Source organism: Podarcis gaigeae, assembly GCF_964106915.1.
Source record: "Podarcis gaigeae genome assembly, chromosome: 3".
In the NCBI taxonomy this organism is placed as follows: Eukaryota; Metazoa; Chordata; class Lepidosauria; order Squamata; family Lacertidae; genus Podarcis; species Podarcis gaigeae.
Window position 1 is genome coordinate 65019124 of NC_139680.1, and position 22710 is coordinate 65041833.

The 22710-nt window shown below is 40.3% G+C and overlaps 2 protein-coding genes across 9 annotated transcripts in view; both read left to right on the plus strand.

Annotated features, from left to right (window-relative positions):
* The window catches only part of SASH1 (SAM and SH3 domain containing 1), a 552112-nt gene that overhangs the window by 506131 nt on the left and 23271 nt on the right, over window positions 1-22710 (plus strand). For 4 of the 7 annotated variants that reach the window (XM_083731825.1, XM_083731828.1, XM_083731829.1 and 1 more), the window contains exons 9-11: window positions 8460-8592; window positions 15238-15584; window positions 20411-20482. In XM_083731825.1, the coding sequence (XP_083587951.1) occupies window positions 8460-8592; window positions 15238-15584; window positions 20411-20482 (552 nt within the window). Of the gene's footprint in view, window positions 1-8459; window positions 8593-15237; window positions 16080-20410; window positions 20483-22710 lie in introns of all 7 variants that reach the window. The other 3 variants (XM_083731823.1, XM_083731826.1, XM_083731824.1) reach the window with 1 other exon arrangement.
* Window positions 1-22710, plus strand: part of GINM1 (glycosylated integral membrane protein 1) — a 785919-nt gene that overhangs the window by 418108 nt on the left and 345101 nt on the right. The gene's annotated exons all lie outside the window — the stretch shown is intronic.

The window sequence follows — 22710 nt, forward strand, 5'->3', positions numbered from 1 at the left end:
CATTGAGGTTCCCAGCATGTGTGTGTATGTGCAAATGCATGTTTGTTTGGGTGTGTGTGTGCCATATGGGTCTTTGACGAGCTGGGTAATCTGGTGAACCGGGTTCGCTTCCCCGCTCCTCCACATGCAGCTGCTGGGTGACCTTGGGCCAGTCACACTTCTCTGAAGTCTCTCAGTCTCACTCACCTCACAGAGTGTTTGTTGTGGGGGAGGAAGGGAAAGGAGATTGTTAGCCGCTTTGAGACTCCTTGAGGGGAGTGAAAGGTGGGATATCAAGTCCAAATTCTTCCTCCTCCACCACCACCACCACCTCCTCTTCTTCTTCTTCTTCTTCTTCTTCTTCTTCTTCTTCTTCTTCTTCTTCTTCTTCACCGAATGAAATAAAACCAAATTCCATCCCTGCCTTCCAGCCAATGAACTACTTGCCAAAAAGAAAAGAAAAAAGCCTCCATGAATAAGCAATAGAATGAGTATCCCAGGGACAGGTAGGACAAAGCTAACCATCAAAGTGTTTCCTTCTAAAGCTTGTTAACTCTTAAATTTAGGGGGTTCATGGGGGTGTCTATGAGACTCAAACGGGAGCTCCCATAAAACCTTCCTTTCTGCAGTGGGACCAGAGAGAGGTATCTGAGGAAAGGGAGGCCTCTTCTTTCTTCCAGGCTCTGTAGGAGGGGCCTTCCAAAAGGCAGATAGCTATAGGCTTCCAAAACTCACCTTCCACGTCACAACAAGCAGTTCTGGACAGGGTTATATGCTATTTTTGTCTTTCCTTTTACATGTGAATGTGGACTAGATAGACCTTTGGTCTCATGAAAGAGTTGCTCTTACGTTCTCATAAATTTTAAATTTTGATCAATGTATTTTTTGAGTTCTTGCTTTTTATATTACAAAAAAGTATATAGGAGTAGCAAACTCTTTGTACATTTTAAGTGCCTAGAATTAAGAAAGAACTTGTTTCCCTGTAGTGAGATGCAGCATTTCCTTCCATCAGGTTACACCCGTTGTTCAGTGCTTTTTAAATAACTGAAAACTCTGTGATTGTTTAACCATTTTAAAGCATGCCTCAGCAATTATTTCAATGTTGAGGCAGACCTAATGGGAAGAAATGAGAATTATAATTTTTTCCATCTTGAATATATGACAGGAACTTTCTATTAATTTTCCCCAGGCAGTTCATCATTGGTTAATGTGCAATGTGCTTCTCACTAAAGTGGCCTTGGAGCATTTTTGTGGTTTTTCCATAATTAATGCCATGCCTCATATGTCCACTTTTACTGCATTCATTAGTTGACTTCAGTGGATTGACACCCCGCATAGAATTATTGCAAAGAGTTTGTTAATGCTAAGTGGATGTAATTTTCCATGCTGGATAAAGTTTATGGGTCAGTTGGGTTTGCTTTAAGGTAATTAAACCACCAATTTCAGTGGCTTCACTTGTGTGACATTGGATATAACCCCATTGTGTTAGCAAATCATTGGTTTTAAGTCAGGGGTAGGGAATCTTTTTCAACCCAAGGGTCACATTCCCTTGTGAGCAACATTTTAGAGGCCTTGTGCAAAAGGTGGGCAGGGCAGAGACAAAAAAATAGGGCAGAACCAATGAATATGAGAGCCTTACAGTTTGCTATATTCCAGCCTTGCAAAAAAGTCAGAAGTGTACGCACAAGTACAGATACACACACAGCCTCCTCCATCAGGCAAGCAAGAGACATTAACACAAGTCAGGGACATCTTCAAGCCGTCAAAAGCACTTGAGGAAGGCACAGAACGCATTGAAAGATTTTAGCAGTATCACAATACAACATCTTGAAACAAATCATTATAGCAGTAATAAAAATTAAGCAAACAAAAAGAGCCATCCCGCCTTGCAAACCAGCTTGCTATCACACTTAAAAACTAGCAGTAATTTTTAAAAAATCCAGTCAAGAAAACCCCCAGAAGAATAAAATGGTCTTTGCTTATCTCCTAAAAATAGAATCATAGGTGCTAGGCATATCTCTCTGGGATAAAGTGTTCATCTGATTTCTGCAGATGAGACACCCAGGATATGTGATGATCTAAGACTTGGGTACTGAGTGAACAGACAGGTTAGTGCAAGAGAAAGCAGTTCATCAAATACCTGATTCTTGGCCGTAGTAATCACTTAGGTTTGTTGACCCTAAACTGCTTAGGACTTTTCATAGCCTGTGTTTCAAGTTATATTCTGTGGTTTTTAAAATCAGTAGGAGAAGAAACTCATGTGTTATAAGGAAATAAAACTTTCATATTTAATTTAACATATTTTGGTTTTTTAATAAATATGTGGGAGTTTTTTTCTTAGTGCTTCAGTTGTAGCGGTGGGAATAGTGTTTGATGGGTGGGTTACTCTGCCTTCTCCTTCCCCTCCCCCATTTTTCTTTTACTGAAATTCCATTGACAATAATTAAGAAACGGGGGCCAGCAAGAGGTCAATAAGTCTCTGCCAGTGAAACCAGGGATTGTTTCCCATGTACAACACTCTCTATTCCGCCCCCCCCCCCAGCTTTGCCCTTGTGGCAAATATAACTCTGATGACTTCTGTCTTTCTTGTAAGTTGTGCAACTAGTGAGGAACCGAGGGTGGGGAGGGAGATGATTTATGTGAGCGAAAGACCAGCCAGTTGATTGTGTTTTGATTGTTCCCTGCTTCTCTTCACTTACCAAGTAGTGGTTAGGAAAGCCAATCTTACATCTGGTACTGTAACTCCCGACAACAGGCGTTTTGCGGCAAGGTTAGGATTCCTGCATAGTTCTTTTGAGGGGGAAATGCTTAAGCCTAAATTTTGGGGTTACGCAACTGAGAAAGGGCAGTACTCAAGGGAGGATTATTCAGAACACAGTGTTAGGTCTCCTGAATGCCAGCCCTGTTAGGTCATCAAGCCTGTGGCTCAGTATTCATAGGATGTGCTTCCCATCCTGCAAAGTGATGGGGGTGGTGGAAGAAAGGGCTCCTATAGCTATAATTAACTATGGGTGTTTCCAGATAGGGCTTAATATTGCAAACAGGATATTCAGATGCCGCAGACGTTGGCAATACGTTTTTCTGACATCGGATTTTCCATGAAAATGGTGGATGTGCATTAAATGAGAGAGAGATACAAGCTGGCATTTGGACACTGCTAACATGCTGCGGGTGCTGTGAAAACCTATAATAACACACCCATCTGGAAACACACAGTTAATCATGTTAAAATTCCTGGTTTTATTTATTTATTGAAAACTTTTATACAGTAGGCCCGCAGCTAACGTGGGGTTATGTTCCAGGGATCACGCCTGAAGCCAAAATCGCATATAGTCAAAAGCCATTGGGTTCAATGGCAGGTAGGATTGCCAAAGTTGGTACCCCTGGTGGAGACAGACCACTACGCTAACACTCAAGAGCTTCAGCATGGGCCAGAAGAAGCTAGAAATAATACACAATACGATACAATGTAATAGGAATGGGGCTAGGATATTGGGCCAATAAACTGCTTCACGTGAAGTATTTGTCATCACAGAGCCAATTATTGGTGTAGAACATCAAGCCAGATAAAATAGGGATGCACTTGAACAATCATAGGTCTTCATGTGCAGCCTGCCTCACTTGATTTAAATCAGTGCCATAACTGAGCACTTCATGATGCTCTAACACTACGCTCTAGAACTAAACTCCTGGAATATGAAATGTCTGAAAGCTTGGCACTTACCTGTATGTATATGTACAGATGAAGCAAAGTAAACAATAGTACTGTTTTGTTTTGTTTTGAAACTTTGTCTAACAACTTATTTTATGTAAGAACAAATCTAATAGTTACAAATTTCATTGTGATGCAGATGGAAATCAAGCCTGACCTAGGAAAGCATCTCTCTGAAATTTTAGGGTTGCCATATGCCCTCTTTTTCCAGGACACATCCTCTTTTTCATGGGTAGAGTTGCCATAGCGATCCATAGTTAGAAGTAGTAGCAAGCAAATGTGTCCTCCTTGTTGCATTTCGAGATATGGCAACCCTAAACTTGGTGTGCACTTTTCTGGAATTAACTTTATTTACTTGATATATATGGCAAAGTCAGCAAGCAAAACCATGATCACAGAAAGTAAGATCCATAAATGCAAACAAAACTTAGCTTTTGTGTTAGTAAAGTTACGCTTCTTTGGATTGCAAATCATGTAATTCTGAAAATTATTTGAAATGAGCTTTGGTTGAGACATTATAGGGATATTTAAATAAAGAGCAGAAAACTGAAGGATGCACAACTTCAGAAAGGACATATGGGGAATATGGGCAATTTCCTGAGTTACAGTCACACTTGTTTTTGTCAGAGGAACAGGGTAGCACTGCCAAAGCAGCAGTAACAGCTTGGCTTTATAGTTTCCTGACCATCTGACAAAAGGTTGTTTCAGTTTACTGTACACAGTTCTTGGGAACTACAGATGCTGTTGATTTTGCTCCTGTTCCCCTGTGGTCCTCCGTGCAGTTCTGGAATAGAATGACCCAAGCTGGCCCACTTTCCCTCAGCATTAGAACATTGCTGATGTGTCAGAGATGCACTTGTTCCAAAAGAAGCTGAGAAAGAGACCCCGCCTTAGCACACACGCCAAAAAATTGGGTCCCGTTGGTCTTGCACCATTCTGTTGGCAGCTGGATGGTGTGCTATCTCTTTAAAGCAAGTATAATTTTCTGAACTGGCTTGGTCAATTTGTTATGGTTTAAAACTGTGGAGCCAGCTGTCTGCAATCTGATGTAATGTTGCCATAGAAACTAGAAATGAAACACTTAAGCATTCACTACAGAATTTCTGCATCCAACATTAGCCAAAATAATTACAACTTGAGCCATTAGGGGCTTTTGGATGAGAGCTGGGGGGGGGGGGTGCGACTTGTGGCAGCCTGGATGAGAATCAAGCTGTTCCTGTTTACAGTGCTACAGATCCATGTGTTTTATTCCTTAGAATATCCAAAGAGATGAACTACTTTATACAGAAATGGCTATGCATATTATAAGGCTCTGCTTTTGGCACAGAGTTGTTAGCTGTGATGATGTGTTCTGGAACAGGATAGCTGTGAACTTTTAGAGGTACAATACTTGGACTTGTATTGTAAGGGCTCTGACTTCTGAGTGAGATGCCTGTAGTGAAACATTCTGCAAAATGCCCTTTTCCTGACTGAGGAAAGACCTTTCTCTGTAGGGAACCATTTAACATAAGGCAAATGTTCTACATTTCCTGTAATGCTTTCCTAATCCACGCGGGGAGTCTTCGAAAGAGTTAATCTCTCTCATGTTCATATACAGGGAGCGGTTGCACCTGTACTGTACTAGATCAGTGCTGCATTCCAGTCTATCCAGATCCATCTATGTCCTGTCCCCAGGCAAGATCACTCTTTAGCTGACCGGCTGGTTGCTCTCCCCTCACCAGCCACTTATTCACTTGGCTAGGTCAGATATCACCTCTTTATCAGAGTAACTGCCATAGCCCAAGACCCTGTTGCCCTAGAGAGAAGGTAACACTGCTGAAAAAACTTTCCAGCCAAATGGAACATCTTCACACAGGGCAGTAGCCAAGTGCTTTCACTAGCACAAGGACGCCTGCTTGCTAAACAGAACCTCCCTTCCCCCCCTCCCCCACAGGCTACCTACGTCTGTTCTGGGGTTATCTCCAACCTTCCAGAGCAGATTTGGGAAGGACGTAGGGGTACAAAGTGAGGGGGGCAGACGTTTTGTTGTGTAAGTGGAGCTCCTTGCACTAATGGGAAGCACTTAGTTGGATACCACCTAAATCACTTTGAAATTTACCTTATACAGTGGTACCTCAGGTTACATACGCTTCAGGTTACATACGCTTCAGGTTACAGACTCTGCTAACCCAGAAATAGTTATTCAGGTTAAGAACTTTGCTTCAGGATGAGAACAGAAATCGTGCTCCAGCGGTGCAGCGGCAGCAGGAGGCCCCATTAGCTAAAGTGGTGCTTCAGGTTAAGAACAGTTTCAGGTTAAGAACGGACCTCCGGAACCAATTAAGTACTTAACCCGAGGTACCACTGTATTGGGAGTACAGTATAGAATCATAGAATTGTAGAGTTGGAAGAGACACCAAAGAACTCTGCCTCCAAGGTGAGCACATCCTTCAACCCTGCATGGAAATAACCAGGAGAGTGATGTGGAAGAAAAGTCCCACCTTGGAGGACCATCAGGAATTGCACTCTGGATTGCTGGATTCTGATCCTACTTGGATGGAGTCAACATTTCTGCTATGGAATTAATGTTTTAATCTAGTGGCCTCTTTGCTTCATGAAGCTCCAGGTTGGGTGAATGAAAGCAATGAACACATTTCAGAAAGTTCCCATCTGAAATTAAAGGCTGCGTATGTGACAGGAAAATCAATTCCAGCCCACAACGATGAGACCCTTGTGAAAGTTATTTTGTCACCGTGTGGAGATACGTGGCTGCAATAGTTTTATTTATCAAGGGTAGCTTAATCAATGAAGTAGACCATTGCCAATCTGTTTTATGTGAGGGTTTTTTGTAGTTTTTGTGGCAATAAGCACCAAAAATAATGTTCATGAGAACTTATTTCTCCCATTTCAGTACAGGACAAAGTCACACTTTACCTCCTATCCATGGTGGAAGAGGTATTGAATATTCTTATCCATTCATTCCACCATCACATCCACCAAATGTATAAACTAAACATATTTGCCTAAGGGCTGATGAACATATGGAGGCCACTAAGTTGCTTCAGGTGACAAGATTGCCTCTGTGTAGGGTTGTAGGGATTGTACAGTTTTTTGTTGTATGGATTGTACAGTTTTCTCTCTTCACTACAGGTTTTTTTTATCATTAGTAATGTATAGAACAATATAATCTACTTTCTTAAGTATTGGACTAATAACTGTTGTTCAGCCTAAAAAACATCACTCAGTGCACCCAAAGGATTGAGGAAATATATTTGTCATTACTACTCAGAACTTTGGCATCCTTGCAAAATATTTTTGCAACAGTATAATTTATTTCAGAAAGTGTGTATGTTTTAACCCCGCCCCCCAAAAATTTCAATTATAAATACACCAGACAAATGATGCTCTAAGCGCCAGTTGGTCTTGCCTTGGACCAAATGGTTAGCTTCACGCTTACATGTTTTGTAGGAGTCAGTTTTTAAATAAAGCTTATTTTGTCAGGCTTAAAACATCACCAGAAAATAATGGTGCATTCCAACATGGAAACACAAGTGACCTGAAGTTCACTGACAGGAAGTTGCTCTTGAGATTTCTAAGCTGGATGTTCAGAATGTGATGAATTGGTCAGAGCTCCGTACATGGAGGCAAAGTGAGGGATACAGTCTTCAGAGATTTCCAGCTGGAATATTCTCTCTTCCTTGGAATGCATTGTGTACAGTGGCAGTGCTGTACTGTAAAAGCAAAGAGGGCCCCACTCTTTCTTCCTTCCCCTTCCCTGCTTTCTACTCTCTCACACACAGATTCTAAACAGGGCACAACAGAGGAAGTAGCATATTGAGCACTGGATCTGGCTTGAAAATGGGAGCTCTGATTTGGTTCACAAGGAATGGATTGTTTCAGCTTGTGGTGTCACTGCTGCTGGAGAGGGTGGATTTTTTTGGTCTCTGTAATGTTTGATACTTGAGGGAAAACAGCTGGAACTGAGCATACTGCATCAGATGTGAGACAAAATGGGATGCTGGGGAATATGGACTATACTCAGTGCCTGTAAAGGTCAGAGTTTTCCTTTGGTCAGATCTGGAGGAATGCTGCATCCATATTAGCAGCCAGCCTTGAGAATCCTCAGAATGAGAAGCTCCAAGACAGCGAAGGAGAAGATCTTTCTGTGGCTAATAAAACAAGTCAGAGTGGATGAGATCTCCTATTTCCTTTCCCTTCCCTTCCTTTTACCCCCCTCCCATCATTTTTGCTGCTGCTGCTGTTTTTGATTTACTTGGAAGTCTGGAAAAAAGTAGTCAATGATAGAGTTTCAGTTCAGTTTGGAGAAGCTGTTTATAACCAGGTTTTTAAATGTCAAGAGCCGCCAGGCCAGACAAGACCAGTGCCTGACCCAAACCACAGGAGCCTAACTAGCATGGCTAAAAGAGTCCCAGGAAAGAGTTCTGCCTGAAATGCGCTCAGAGACAACGTGGAAGTAGCTATTATTGCACAATGGGTGGAGAGAAGGATGAGGGCTGCAATGCATTTAGGTGCCTGAGACCTTGCCGTGCGCTAATTTAGAAGTTAAAATGGTATGTGCTGTTCTTTTTAAAGCAGTTTGTGTGTGAGAGAGAGAAATTGCGGCGGGGGAGAGTAAGTGTGACCTGAGCTTGAAAATAACAGTTTTAAGTTACAGGATTTTCCTTGTCACAGAGCACAGTAAGCCTAAGGCTGCATCGACTTGACTTCAGAAAGTGATTGAGCTGCGGGATAATTCTTTTATTAACATTTCCTTTTGTTTCCTTGCCAGTCAAGAGAGCAGTCGGATGATGAATCTGAAGAATCGGTGAAGTTTAAGAGGTTGCATAAGCTGGTCAACTCAACTCGCAGAGTGAGAAAGAAATTAATTAGAGTGGAAGAAATTAAAAAGCCCAGCAGTGAAGGTAAAATCCCACCATGCTGAAATTAAAGTGTCTGTTGCTAATCATGAAGTTGTTCTCTGTTGAAATATGCATGGACATTTTTCTTATGGGGGTAAGTGGGGGAAATCCTATGTAAGGAGTTAAAGAGATGACTGTGTCTGGTTACCATCATGTGACGTTCTTACATGTGCTATGTTAAAGTTAATTGTCTGGATCGCCCTTTGTGTTAGACCGTTACACAAGGAAGTTATCATTTTACTCTTCTGTTACTTTCTTATTAGTGTCTGTTTTATAGTGTCTGATTTCCATTGTCCTTTAAACTGTTTTTTAATTTGCTGTGGTTTTGATTATGGTTCCTTACTGGTTTCAATGTGGATTTATTATTGTGATTTTATTGTGGAAATGGATACATAGAAATACTTTGAATGGATGGATGAATGAATGAATGAAAAGGGAACTTACCAGTTTCCCCCCTCCTCCCAGCTGCAGTCACCATCACCATCATCCCCCTGTCACATTGCACACCATTCTAGAAGGTCATCTGTGCAAGAGGCTGCAACACAAAGGGCGAAGAAAGCCCCACAGCATAAGCAGAACTCCACCCCCTAAATCTTTGGATCAAAACCAATAATATTTTGATATTTTACAAAGAGTGGAGAGGGGTCTGTTGGGTTTGTGAATGTCATGGCTGAAATTGTTAGCACAGTTGGTCTTGTGTCAGGGAGCACATTTTGTCAGCAGAATAACAAAATGCATTGTAGTTTTCTGATGCTGCATGTAGTAAGGATATCTGGAAGAAGGTATCAGAAATGCATTCTCAATCGGATCTTTCCAAGGTGTCTGTGGAAATCCTATATTTCAAAAGCTGCATAGATTTCTCCATGATCAAATGTTGCGCTGAGTTTATGCTTGAGGAACTTGTGGAGAGCAGAATACTGGCAGAAGCAGGGGTTGGCAGGGGGTTGGACTCGATGGCCCTTGTGGTCTCTTCCAACTCTATGATTCTATGATTCTAAGCAGAAGATGGCATCATCCTTTCTGGTAAATGCTCTCTTTTTAATGTGAAACACAGAAAGTCCCTGCCACTTTGAGTTTTTTACTCACACTTATTTTCTGCAAGTTCTGGAGCTATGAATTGTGACTCTTCAGTGAGCTGTGCTGCTTTAGGGGGTGGGGAGGAATTAAGACAAAGTGCAAATGGGAGGTTACCCCATAGGTTAGAAGGCCAGTGGGTTTCTCATGGGATTCTGAAACATCTGCCTGAGTAGAGCCGCTCCCTTCAGTCTCTGCAAGTTATTCTTTCACCAAGGAATAGGAATGACAAGTCTGTCAGAAAATCTATGCGGTTCACTTGGGTAGAAGTGGGAAACTACCACATTTTTTTCCATGGCAGAGAGTGACTTAACCCTTCAGAGCACGCATTCAGCTCTATTTGGCATGCTGTTTGTTTGTTTGTTTACAGCTACAGTTACGGATAAAAACAAATCTGTTGAGGGTTAAAGAAGCTGTTCATAGAACATTTTAATAATAATGCATACTAGGCGGTCCTGGAGGTTTTGCTGAACATGATAAGGAAAGACCAGCTGGTTAAAGGGGTTCAGGTCGGAGCGAAACAATATAAATTGAGAGCATTTGCAGATGACTTGGTACTTACACTACAAGAGCCAGAATCTAGCACGAAAAGGGTTTTGGAATTAATTCAAGAGTTTGGTCAAGTGGCAGGATTTAAATTAAATAAATTAAAGACTAAGGTATTAGAGAAGACTCTAACAGTAAGAGAGAAGGAGAGGTTTCAGAATGAAACAGGTCTAACGGTGGTTAAAAGTGTAAAATATTTGGGGATTAATATGACAGCTAAAAATATGAACTTATTTAAAGACAATTATGAGAAATGTTGGAATCAAGTGAAAAAAGATTTAGAAATTTGGTCAAACTTGAAGCTTTCTTTGTCTGGTCGAATAGCAGCTATTAAGATGAATGTACTGCCTAGGATGTTATTTTTGTTCCAAACACTGCAAATTGTTGATAAGATGGGGTGTTTTAAGGGATGGCAGCGAGATATTTCTAAATTTATCTGGTAGGGCAAAAAACCCAGAATAAAATTTAAGATTTTAACTGATGCAAAGGAAAGGGGGGGATTTGCCCTGCCAGACTTGAAACTTTACTATGAATCAGCAGCTTTCTGCTGGTTGAAGGATTGGCTGCTTCTTAAGAACACGGACATTTTAGATTTGGAAGGTTTTAATAACTTTTTTGGGTGGCATGCATATTTGTGGTATGACAAAGTTAAGGTTCATAAAGGCTTTAAAAATCATATTGTCAGGAAAGCACTGTATAATGTTTGGATCAGATATAAAGACCTACTGGAGAATAAAACTCCAAGGTGGCTTTCACCAATGGAGGCAAAAGCTGTGAAAAAACTTAATATGGAGTGTATATAGCCGAAATATTGGGAAATTCTAGAACAGGAGGGTACTAATTTAAAACTGCAGAGTTTTGAGAAATTAAAGGATAAAGTGCGAGATTGGCTTCACCACTACCAAATATTGGAGGTTTACAAGCTGGATAGGAAAATTGGTTTCCAGGTGGAGAAATCAAAATTGGAAACAGAATTGTTAGAATCCAATACTAAGAATTTGTCAAAAATGTATAACTTGCTGTTGAAATGGAATACGCAAGATGAAACGGTGAAATCAGCTATGATTAAGTGGGCGCAAGATATTGGTCATAACATTATGTTTGCTGACTGGGAAAGGTTGTGGACCACCGGCATGAAATTTACGGCATGTAATGCCTTGAGAGAGAATATTATGAAAATGATCTATAGGTGGTACATGACCCCAGTCAAGCTTGCAAAAATCTACCACTTGCCAGATAATAAATGTTGGAAATGTAACGAAAATGAAGGCGCATTCTTTCACCTCTGGTGGACGTGCCCAAGGATTAAGGCTTTCTGGGAAATGATATATAATGAAATGAAAAAGATGTTTAAATACACTTTCTTGAAGAAACCAGAGGCCTTTCTCCTGGGTATGGTCAGCCATGTGGTGTTAAAGAAAGACAGAACTTTGTTTTTGTATGCCACAACAGCAGCAAGGATTCTTATCGCAAAGTATTGGAAGACATCAGATTTACCCACCCTGGAAGAATGGCAGATGAAAATGACAGACTATATGGGACTCGCAGAGATGACGGGCAGAATCCGAGACCAGGAGAAAGAGACAGTGGAAGAAGATTGGAAGAAATTTAAGGACTATCTTAACAAATACTATAAGATTAAGGAATGTTAGATTGACATGGACTTAAAAACAATGTGGTTTTCAGAGACATTAAGTAAGAAAAGGAATGGAATTTAAAAAAAAAAATGGGGGAAATAAGGGAATGGATTTGCTGATGGGATAATGAAACTAGAATACAAAACGGTGAGGTATGAGGAAGTCAGGGAAATTAGGTTGAGGAAATAAGTTTCGAAATTATACTTGTTGTTTTTTGTTTGTGTTTGTTCTTATTGTTGTTGTTTGTATTTGTATGTTTTAATTGGAAAATTCAATAAATATTATTATAAAATAATAATAATAATAATAATAATAATAATAATAATAATAATAATAATAATGCATACTAGGAAGGCCTAGTTCTCATGTGGATGGAGTTTATTTCCCTTTTTGGCAAGTTGTGTGCTAAATGGTATCAAAGTGCACTTCTGTGAACCTTTGAGTGAACATTTATGTACATGTAAAGAATCTTGCTGCACATAGATACAATACAGTACCTCATGGCTCAGTTCGGAGTTCAAGGAATGGGATGGTGGTGGGCTTCATCCACTCCTCCCCTCCCTTCTGTCACACATTATAGATTGTTTATTTATTTATTTGGCGTCTTTATAGAAGATCCCAGGGCAAGGGGGTGCACTACACAAATTACAAACTGCATGTTACTTAAATAGACTGAGAACCATATAAGCTATACATCATTTTGTTAATAATAGCAACAAAGGTATGTCAAGACTACAAAACCAATAAACAGCAGAGCAGGCTGTTTACTCTGTCAGCAAAAACTTTTTAATTTCCTATAAATGCCAGAGAAAACAAATCAGTTTTCACTTGGTAAAAAAAAAAAAGGTTCCAATGCCAAGCCTTTGAGTGGGAGTAGGATACCACCACAGAGATGGCTGTTTCCATGCATCACTGAATAATGTACTTCCCCCAAGGGTGGAATGCAGAGAAGAGCCTCCTCTGAGGATCTTAGGAAATGGACAGGCTGGTACAAGGAAAGGTGCCGTCAGGTAATTAACCTCCAGGTATAGCTCAATATCAGCACTTTTTGTTTACTCCAGAAGTGCATAAGTAGCTCATGTAAATCCTTCAGATTCAGTAGCCTTGAATCCATTTCCTTGAACCAGCTAACGATCTGGCAGCTGATTAGAAGCTTCTGCCTCTAGTTTATGGGAAACACTAATTTGCTGTTTTGTATGATTGCAGCCAACTATGGTTTGTGACGCTCAGTTTGCCCACAAACTAGGATTATAAACCACAACAAATTAGTTTTGATAAGCTATAGTTGGCTACATTCAAACAAAACAGCAAACTGGGCTTCGCTTGCAAATCTCTTATTTAGACAGGTCTTTTATTTGATTTTGTTGCTACTGCTTTTTTATTTAGTTTTATTTAGTTGCTGTTTTTATCTGCTCTTTTTTGTATTTTATTTTAATAATGTTGTTTATATTGTTGTCATCTTGGGCACCATGCAGAAGGGATGGCATATTAATCTGAATTGAATGGATGGATACATAAATACATATGAACTTGGTGGACCTTGATTCTGATTAAACATGTGTAGAATGAGACCATAACAGTGATCTGGATACATAAAATATAGATATAGAAATATATATGGATATAGAAATACATATTTCTATATATTTTACTTGAGTTGTAGATCTTCCAGTTTAATATATTTGTTGATGTTCCATGCAACTCTGTATTACAGCCTTTCTTAGTACAGCCTTGATGTTTTTGTACTTGATGACACAACAGTGCTTTCTCTCTCTCTCTCTCTCTCTCTCTCTCTCTCTCTCTCTCCCCCCCCCCCCAAACTTGTTAAACGAGTGAGTGGTGGAGTTTCTGTATCCTGTTTTATTGAAAGGAAAATCAAATTACCTTACTTTGCAACAGAACACTACTGAAGGTGTTCCTGAAAAACTCGATTTTAACCACGATATCTGGGGCATACAAAGTTAGATACATGTTTCATTCAGTTTTATTGCTATTTTTTGTTTTACTCTGTCAGAATGGATGAATGCTTTCTGATGTGGTGTGCATTTTTCTCTCTCTACCCATAACAGGAAAAAAGGAAATGGAAAAAAAAAGTTATCTTTCCAAATCTAGGCTTGCGTAGGGTGGATTTAAACCTCAGCAGTTCTATTCATACACAACTTTCCTTATATTCAGCCTGGCAGCTAGTATATAGAAAGAACATGAATTTTGCTACCTATCATTTTCTTTAACTCTGACTTTTATAATCACAGACTTGCAAAAGACCCACTGGTTTCTGTAGTCATACCCTTTCCTACCTAGGACAGCATATCCTGTAAAACAGGGGTGGCTAAACATTATAAAGCAGCACTTCCATTCCTCCCCATTCCAGTGCTGCAGTGGGTGGGGGTGTGGCTAGGAGTGCTCCCTTTCACTTTACACACAGATCGTTCTGGGGAAAGTAAAGGGCAGCATTTTCTCCCAACCTCACTCCTGCAAATGAGTGTAGGGTGTGGGTGGTAATGCTACGTTTTACAGTAGGCCCACAACTTAACATGGGGCACCATTCTAGGGATCATGCCTAAAGCCAAAATCACATATAGTCAAAACCCATTTGGTACAATGGCAGGTGGGATCACTAAAATAATTTTTTTCCTGGAACCCCACCCCCTTTTAATTTTCTTTTATTTGCCACATGCATAAAGCTGAATGTGCACAAGTTAAATGCATGCAAGTTGTGGGCCTATTGTACTTGTAAATAGCAGTCAGAGGATCTTATCTTTGATCTTAGCACTGTGGTTCATAGCACTAAGACTGGAGATAAAGGATCCCCCTGTCTACTATATAAAGAGGATAAAAAAAGATCTCCATTAGCAGGCAGAGCACTTTTTTCAATCAGACTGTGGGAGTTGGCATGTCAGTTCCCATCAACCCTGACTGTAGGCCAGGCTTGCTGGAGCTGTTGGGAGTCAAACAATCTCTGGAGGAGCACAAGCTGCCCACCCTTGTAATAGTTCATTAACCATAACTGAAGTTTTATTAAATGCATATTAAATGGAATTATGATGTTTTGTTTCCTTTTTGCTCCTCTGCTCTTTTCTACTCTTTCTGTCCTAATAATGTTAAAGAAATACTTTGTTACAAAGAGCCTTTTTCCCTTTTATAAAATTAAAGCTAGAAATGATTTGTTCTGTTAAAAATGAATTAAGAATATTGAGATGTGTACACCAGTATCCCTGCCTTGTTTTCCAGACATTTGTATCACTGCTTGGTATCTCTCAGATGGTTCTGTTCTTCAGAAAATGAGAATGGCCGCATACCTCTTCGGTTGGAGGGGGTGCACCTCTGTTGCTTTCTTTTCACACTCATAGTTAAGTATGTGAAAGCTAATGTGCTATTTCCCTCCTTGTAGGTGTGGATGAGCATTCCCTTGACAGCTCTCCAGTACCAGATGACAGATCAGCACTTTATTCTGGAGTTCACAAGAAGCAACTTTACTCAGATAGCTCTACTGAGAAACAGCCAGATGAGGACTCTGACTCACTCACCACATCTCCTTCATCGAGCAGCCTAGATACTTGGGGTACTAACAGGAAATTGCTCAAGACCTTCAGTAAATCTGAAAGCCGTGGCCTTATCAAACCCCCCAAGAAACTTGGAACATTTTTCTCCTACCCAGAAGAGGAGAAGACTCCAAAGGTTTGCCGCTCCTTGACTGATGGAGAGATGAAGAAGAACCTTGGTTCTCTGAGCCACGGGGTAAGTAAAGAAAGCGTTTGCTTTTATGACAACAGGCGCAAGCACCATGTCTTGGTATCCTTTGAGGAAATCCAGAGTGTCAGGAAGCAGATCCGACTGAAAAAGACAGATTCTAACTACTCGTGTTCTAGAGCTTTTCTTTGCCAGCGCCCTGCTAGGAAATACATATCACCCTCAATTTGTGACCTGCAGCTGCTTCGTCACAAAGCCAAGGGGGTAGGAGGAGGAGGAGGCTGTGGCTTCCCAAACAGAAGGCTTCGAGGGCGCAACTCTGTCAGCGAGTTCAATATCACGTATGTGGTAGAAAGAAGTCTCTACAGTCACCTGAACCTGTCACATCTGGTGCGGCCCGTTACTGACAGGACACTGAGCAAAGCTGAAGAGCAGGATTTGAGGCGATGTCTGCTGGAAGAAGAGGATGAGGCAAAGAGAAAGTGGGCTGCCACAATGGACCGCTGTACTAAAAGGGTTCTTTTGAGAATCCACCAAAAGTCTGTGAGTCCAAGAGTTATCACTGACGGAGGCCTTCTGGCTCCCATGAGGTTGCAGTCAGCATGGCGTGTTTTCCTCCACCATAACATCTGAAATGCATAGTTCATTGGCCTTCTCTTCTCTTCTCCTCCGCTCCTCAATTATTTGCCAACAGGATGTTCTAATAAGTGTTTGGACAGAGTGTCCTGGTCCCCAGTGTCCAAACTGGCAAAATATTAAGGGGAAACACATTGCCCTTATGATTCAGGATGACTAAAGGCAAGAAAAGCACTTTTTTGGTGCAGAAACACAGGTTTGCATTGAAAAGTAATAATAATGAAGCTATAGCATTCTTTAGCAGAAATGATAAAACTGCAACTTCACTCAGCTATATTCCTCCTTATCCGTATAACTTTTTACAAACACGCTACCCCCACTTTTGAGTACTCAGGTTTTTTGATGTCCTTGGATAATGGAGGTTAGTTAGTTGTTTTCAGGGTATTTATACCCCAACCTTCCACAATAAAAGCATCAGAGCAGTTTGCAAAATTTAAAGAATAATAAAAGGACAGTAAAAATATCAGGTGATCCTGCAGAACATTGAAAGCAGTGGTGGGCTGCAGGTGTTATTTGGCCTTTGGGTCCATCTTCCCCAAGCCATACTCATCTGCCTTACATCTGACGTCATATATGAGATCAGATATGAGGCAGGGAAAGATGTGACTTCATGCCAAAAGCATGGTTTGCAGGTCCTGCTGGTGGGCAGTGTTTGAGAGGTGATTGACAAGGAGGCAGCCCCACCCCATGTCAAAATGGCCCACTGAGCTTGGGGGACTTTAGGATCTGTCCCACCAGCCAGATTCCCCACACCTGATTTAAAAGAAGGAATATACAATGGATCTTTAGAATATGTGACCATATTGTTCCTTTTAAGCTGTCAAAGCACAGCACCTCCTCAGTGTTCCTACCAGAGGCTACGAAAGAAATATGTCTAAAAGTATTACCCATTGTGTGGCCCAATGTGCCTCTTCAAAAAAGAAAAAAATAGCCTTACCCTGTGGGAGGCAGAAGTGGGTATAGTGGCAGTAAAGGTGAGGAGGGAAAGTTCACGCAGTGTGTATTCAGCAAGCCTGTCCTTTCCCAAGACAGTCAAACTTTTTTTATGCCTGTTGTCAGAGAGGTCCATTGTGCGATGACTGTACAACCACCAAGAACATGTGGGAGTGGCAGAGATAGGAAGGGAAGCATCTTCATGCATCCCTTCTCATGAAGGTGATTATCATTAAAACTGGTTCTACATGTCTCATGAAAACAGGATTGCATTAATCCTCCCTAACCAGGAGGGGAATGGAAGTTCTACATAGGTATGGTTAGGGCAAATGTGCCACGTTGTCAACCTTCAAAAATATCCTATGCCAGTATGTTATTTATTTTATTCCTACTGATCACTTACACTGTGCAAGTGCTGTACAGTTCCTTAACTCACTTACAGTGTAGCCCTAAACAGTTTCCTTACAACATAGTTGCATTGTGTTCAATGAGGCTTAATGCTTTAAGATTACAGCCAAATTCCTACAACTGCCTGTAAGTGGGGCAGTTTTATTTCAGTTTCCTAGCTAGGAAACTGATGTTGAGAGCTAATATATTTCCAAAGAACAATGAACAAGCCCATGGCCGAATGGCATTTTGAACCAGGATCTCCCAAGGCAAGGCAATCACATCAGCTGGTTCTCAGAAGCTCTCCTGTTTCTTGGATGCTGAGGAAAGAACAGATCATCTGTCCTAGTTTTCTACAGCTGTAAGATTGTTTTCTTTGTAGGAGGGAAGGGAGGCACATTTGTTAATAGATTCATTAGACCTAGAGGAGATTTCAGTGGAAACTATTACACAGCATAACACAATGAGAGGTTTAATTGACTTTTTGTTAGTTAATTTTTAAGGGTGTGACTTTGGCAGACAAAAGAAGAACATAATCTTTCCTGCTGTTTTTTAGCCAGCTTTGTGCCTGCATTTGGCTAGTGGCCATTTTGAGGATATGTTAATTTCTGGCTAGGACAGATTTTTTCTCCCAGTTGTGTCATACATAAGTAGTTGATTCTGGCCTTCTTTGTAATGTACTTCACTAAAATTAGTACTCTCAAGTGATCTTACTTATGGGGAGCCAGAAGAAGGGGGGAAAGCATTTCAGAAGGTGGCACACAAGATATTTTAGCTTGATATATAAATAGGCAGCATAGCTTTCATATTCCTTATAAAGAAACTGAAATGTCCCATAAATTATTCTGTTGTCAATACAATGGCCATTTCATATAGCTTGTGGTTTTTGTAGCAAGGAGCCCAATATCCTTATGTGACTGTGATATGTTTACCCTGTTCTATAGGAGAGAAAGATATTTATTTCCTTTTATTTTATTCAGATAGACCCTTTAATTAACTACATCCTGTGGCTTTCTTCCTTTCAAAAGAAAGGCAAAAATTAAACTGAGTGTGAACTTTAAGCACCTCTTCTTCTAAGATCATAATTCATGCTTACTGCAGCCTCAGGGAATTATGGAAGCCTCTTGTTCAGTATGATGAGTTATTTGTCTTGTATTCACATTTATTTTTGGCATCTAAATTTGTTTTGGTGGCCCAGGCATGCATAGAACCTTTTGAACATGCACCAATCTGTTTTTGATCGCATGACCATTCCATTGACTAGCCTACAGCCTTTTATCCACAGACTTTGTTTGGCATGTATCTCATAAAATTATTGGAAGTTATTAAATACATATATTTCAAGGCAAATTGTGTTATGACTTTATAGCAGCACTGCTAGAATCCTGAAGAGAATACTGGCACTACTTTCAGTTACATGTTACATTCCAGCATTGTCAAAAATAATCCTTTGGCTATAATTTTCTCTGTATAATGCTAGATATCACATGTGCTAGAACTGTGGCTTCTGGGGTGATATGTGCACACCTCTTGCACATGCATACCAGTTTTGCCTGAAAACTGATCTCTGCATTTGATATTTAAGGATTTCAGAATTTTTTCTGACCAGCTGTTTTTGTTTCTTGCTTTTTGAGAAAGTAAGCTTAGTTCTTGACTTTTGTTATTAAGCTGATGCTGGCTTTTGAATTTCCTTAACGGAAGTGCTTCAACGAGCTCACCAACAAAGCCTTAATTGAGAAAGAATAGAATATATGTCTCTTAGTACAGATTTGCAAATACAGCTTACTAGTCAACTTGCAAGTTGGTAACCACCTCAATAATTAATTTTAAAGGGAGAGATATTTCCTATAAAGCATTAGTTGTGTGACACATTAGTGCCATAAAGAATGATGGTTTATCTAGAAAGTTTTATAGTTTCCGTAAGATCAGAGAGACATTGGATCAAGGCATAGGGATGAAAGACTGGTTTACTTCTAGAGAAGGTAAAAATTCTGCTTGTAGACCTGAAAGGGAGCTGTGCATCCCTAGGGAGTTTAAAGGAACCAGCACTTTTCAAGTACTGCATGAGATACAGATGAGGACCATGAGGAAGAGCCCCTTTTTCCTACCTTGCTTTGAAAATGCGACTTTGCTTAGTGTGCTTTTTAGCATTTGGAAGAAAGGTGGTGTCATAATGCTGACGTGTTTAGGCCGTCAGAACCTTTATAACCGGCATCAGTGTTTTTGGCTTGGGCTGATGTTCTGAGAGTGACTCATTCCACTCGTCTCATTCCACTAAGTTGTGCCACTGTAAATATAACCTACTTTCTCTCGTAGCAGTAACAAAGCTCCTTTGTACCATGAAGGACTTGGTAACAAATGCAGAGCCAATGCTTTCCAAGAATGAAACTCCTATTAATATATATCCCTTGGAAGCTTAGACATTTGGTCATTTTAAGTAAGGTACTGTGGATCTATTTGAGAGTTCTCTTGGCCCAATCACATTTGAGTAGATTTTCAGGATTTTTAGTTGCTTGTCCACTTCCAAAATTTATTAAATACTGAATAGGTTTGGGTCAAAAGGCTTTTTGTTATTACTTTGCACCCCACTGACAAAGAGTTTGTGAGATTTAAGTTGGTTATGTAATACGATTTCTTAAATACTGTTTTGTGGGGCAACCTGAGCTAGGGAGTGTGAATAAACAACAATATGCTGAAAACCCAGAGGCTTTACAATGGAAAGCAAAAGGCCAGAGAGTTATCATGATGCATGAATGTAATGATAGAGTCTTTTTAATTTCTCATCATGTTTTGCTTGTTACCATTATTTGTACAATTGGATGGTTTCTCATGTGTCTTCTATACCTCACAAAACGTTTATTTCTTCATACTGAATTTAATTGTAATGCATTAAGCCACAAATTTGTCTTGTGTCACAGAGAACCTGCAGCTTTGGTGGCTTTGACTTGACAAATCGCTCACTGCACATTGGAAACAATTTGGATCAGATGGTGAGTATGAGCTAGAGGTCCGCATCTGCCTGACGCGTCTTACTCTTTTTAATAATGAAGCACAATGGTGGGATTTATAATGGAGTTTAAAATGTGTGGCAACTGCCACAATCGTAGCTCTAAAAACTATCAATGCCACCAACAAATCTAGTTCCTCAGACTTGTTTTGATGCATACTGCCGTACAAGCCAAGTATTGAGAGCTGCTTTATACCATACAGAAAATGTTAAGCATTTGGTACATTATGATATCAGTTAAGAATGTTAGGTTCAATAGTCAACTTCAATGGAAAAAAATGAATCGGCAAAAGTGTGTATAATAGAAGTACACGCTGATTGCAAATGCTTACGGATTTGATTCAATATTGAGATGCAATATTGCCTGTCAAGGTAATTTACAGGCCAGAGCAATATTTTGGAATAGTTTTGAGTTACCCACTCTCCTTTTGAACATACCAAAGATAAAAAGGGTAACAAGATGCAATAGGATTGTAGGAACATACTGTTATATAGTAGTAGCAGAACAATGTATGGGGACTACCTTGTTCCCATGTCTTCATGTACTGTATCAGCTACTACCATTGGCACATCTTCATCAACCATGGGGAAAAGACCCTACTCATGAGTGGTGCTGGCAGGACCACCACCCCCTTTTGACATTTCTAACTTAAAAAGTTCTTCCGGTCTTCTTCTTCCCCTTTCTCAGAGCTGACTTTGTTGTTGTACTAGGCATTTTTGAGAGTACAGAAAGCAGGAAAGAGAGGATTTAAATTAAATCCATGATTTGTTGCTGAATCTCAGCCTCCCCATGTCTCCATGAATCCAAATCCTTTGAGTTCTTAACCTGGCATGGTTGAGGGGGAATGAGGGAAATGGCTCTGAAAACATCCCAGCTGTAACACTGGCCAGGTGTCTGGACTCTCAAAGTGGAAGGGGAGACGTGAAGTGCAGCTGTGAAAGACCTGATCCATGGAACACACAAGAACAGAGTTTGTGTTATCAACTGGGCAGCTAGTCCATGCTGGAGTTTGGACACTCTGCCCCTTCCCCAAACCTGTATTTCCTTTCCTATCTTGTTATTAACCCTCTGGTTAGAATGGAATTTACTTTCTCCCATCCCAAGGACTCATCAGATTAAATGAAGTTGATCTGAAATAATTTCAGATCACCACAAAGGGAAACACTACTTCTGACAACATACTAACTTGAGGAATTCACTCACAACAAGTGGCCACTGGCATGGATCTTTTTTAAAAAAAATCTAGGACAAAATCATGGAAGGTACTGTCATTAGCAGCTATTCATAAAAGTTAAGAGATCTAGATTTCAGGGTTGTAAACCACTCAATAGATGCTAAACGGGATAATAGCCCATGAATTTCCAGAGACATCTGTGACAAGGGAATGCTGGACTCCATAGATCTCAGTCTGATCCAGGAAGGAAATTCTTGTGTCATTATGTTCCAGTGGTGGATGTTTCTTCTTGCATCTTCCCTTGCTTTCCCCCACCTTATTTGAACTTGCCCTTTCCTCCTCCTCGCTCCGTTGGTGCTGTTGAATTAATTCATCGCTCTGAGTGCTCTTTTTCATTTTTGTTACCAATGTATTTCCTTTGGGGAACATAAAGCAGCTTGGGGGGGGGTGTGTGCTTTTCAGTAACAAATATTTTGAGAGAAAAGAGCTAAGAACTTGATTCCAGTGCCAATCCCCCACTTTGCTTTGCAGCCTCTGCAGCTGCATTTTGTAAAACAACAAAAAATTAGGGCAAATTGCACTTGACTGAATGTCATGCATAGTCTGGCTCTAGAGCAGATAGCAAGCTTAACGTTAACATGTAGCGGAAGTAAATACCCAGATGTAACATCTGCCATAGTCAGTTCAATCTACCTGGATTTTAGTCAAGCAGAAGATAGTTGTCCTTATAAACACTAGACTCCGCTGAAAGCCTGTTAGTACTTCCTGTTGCTAAAAAGTGCTCCAAAAATGAAACTTAACATAAGCAATAGGAGTCCAGACTTTAGATGCACTTGAAATTGTTTTTCTTAGCTTCTAAAGTGTTCAAAATTAAGCCTAAACAAGAAAAAAGGAAGTTGAACAGAAATATATATTGAAGACAGTGTTGAGCTTGATGGGATTCGTGCAAGAAGTGTAATAGCTGTGCAAAATGTAACATTTACTTCCAGGGCAGTGTATTTGGCATGGTCCCCATTCAGAACTTTAGGTGGAAAAG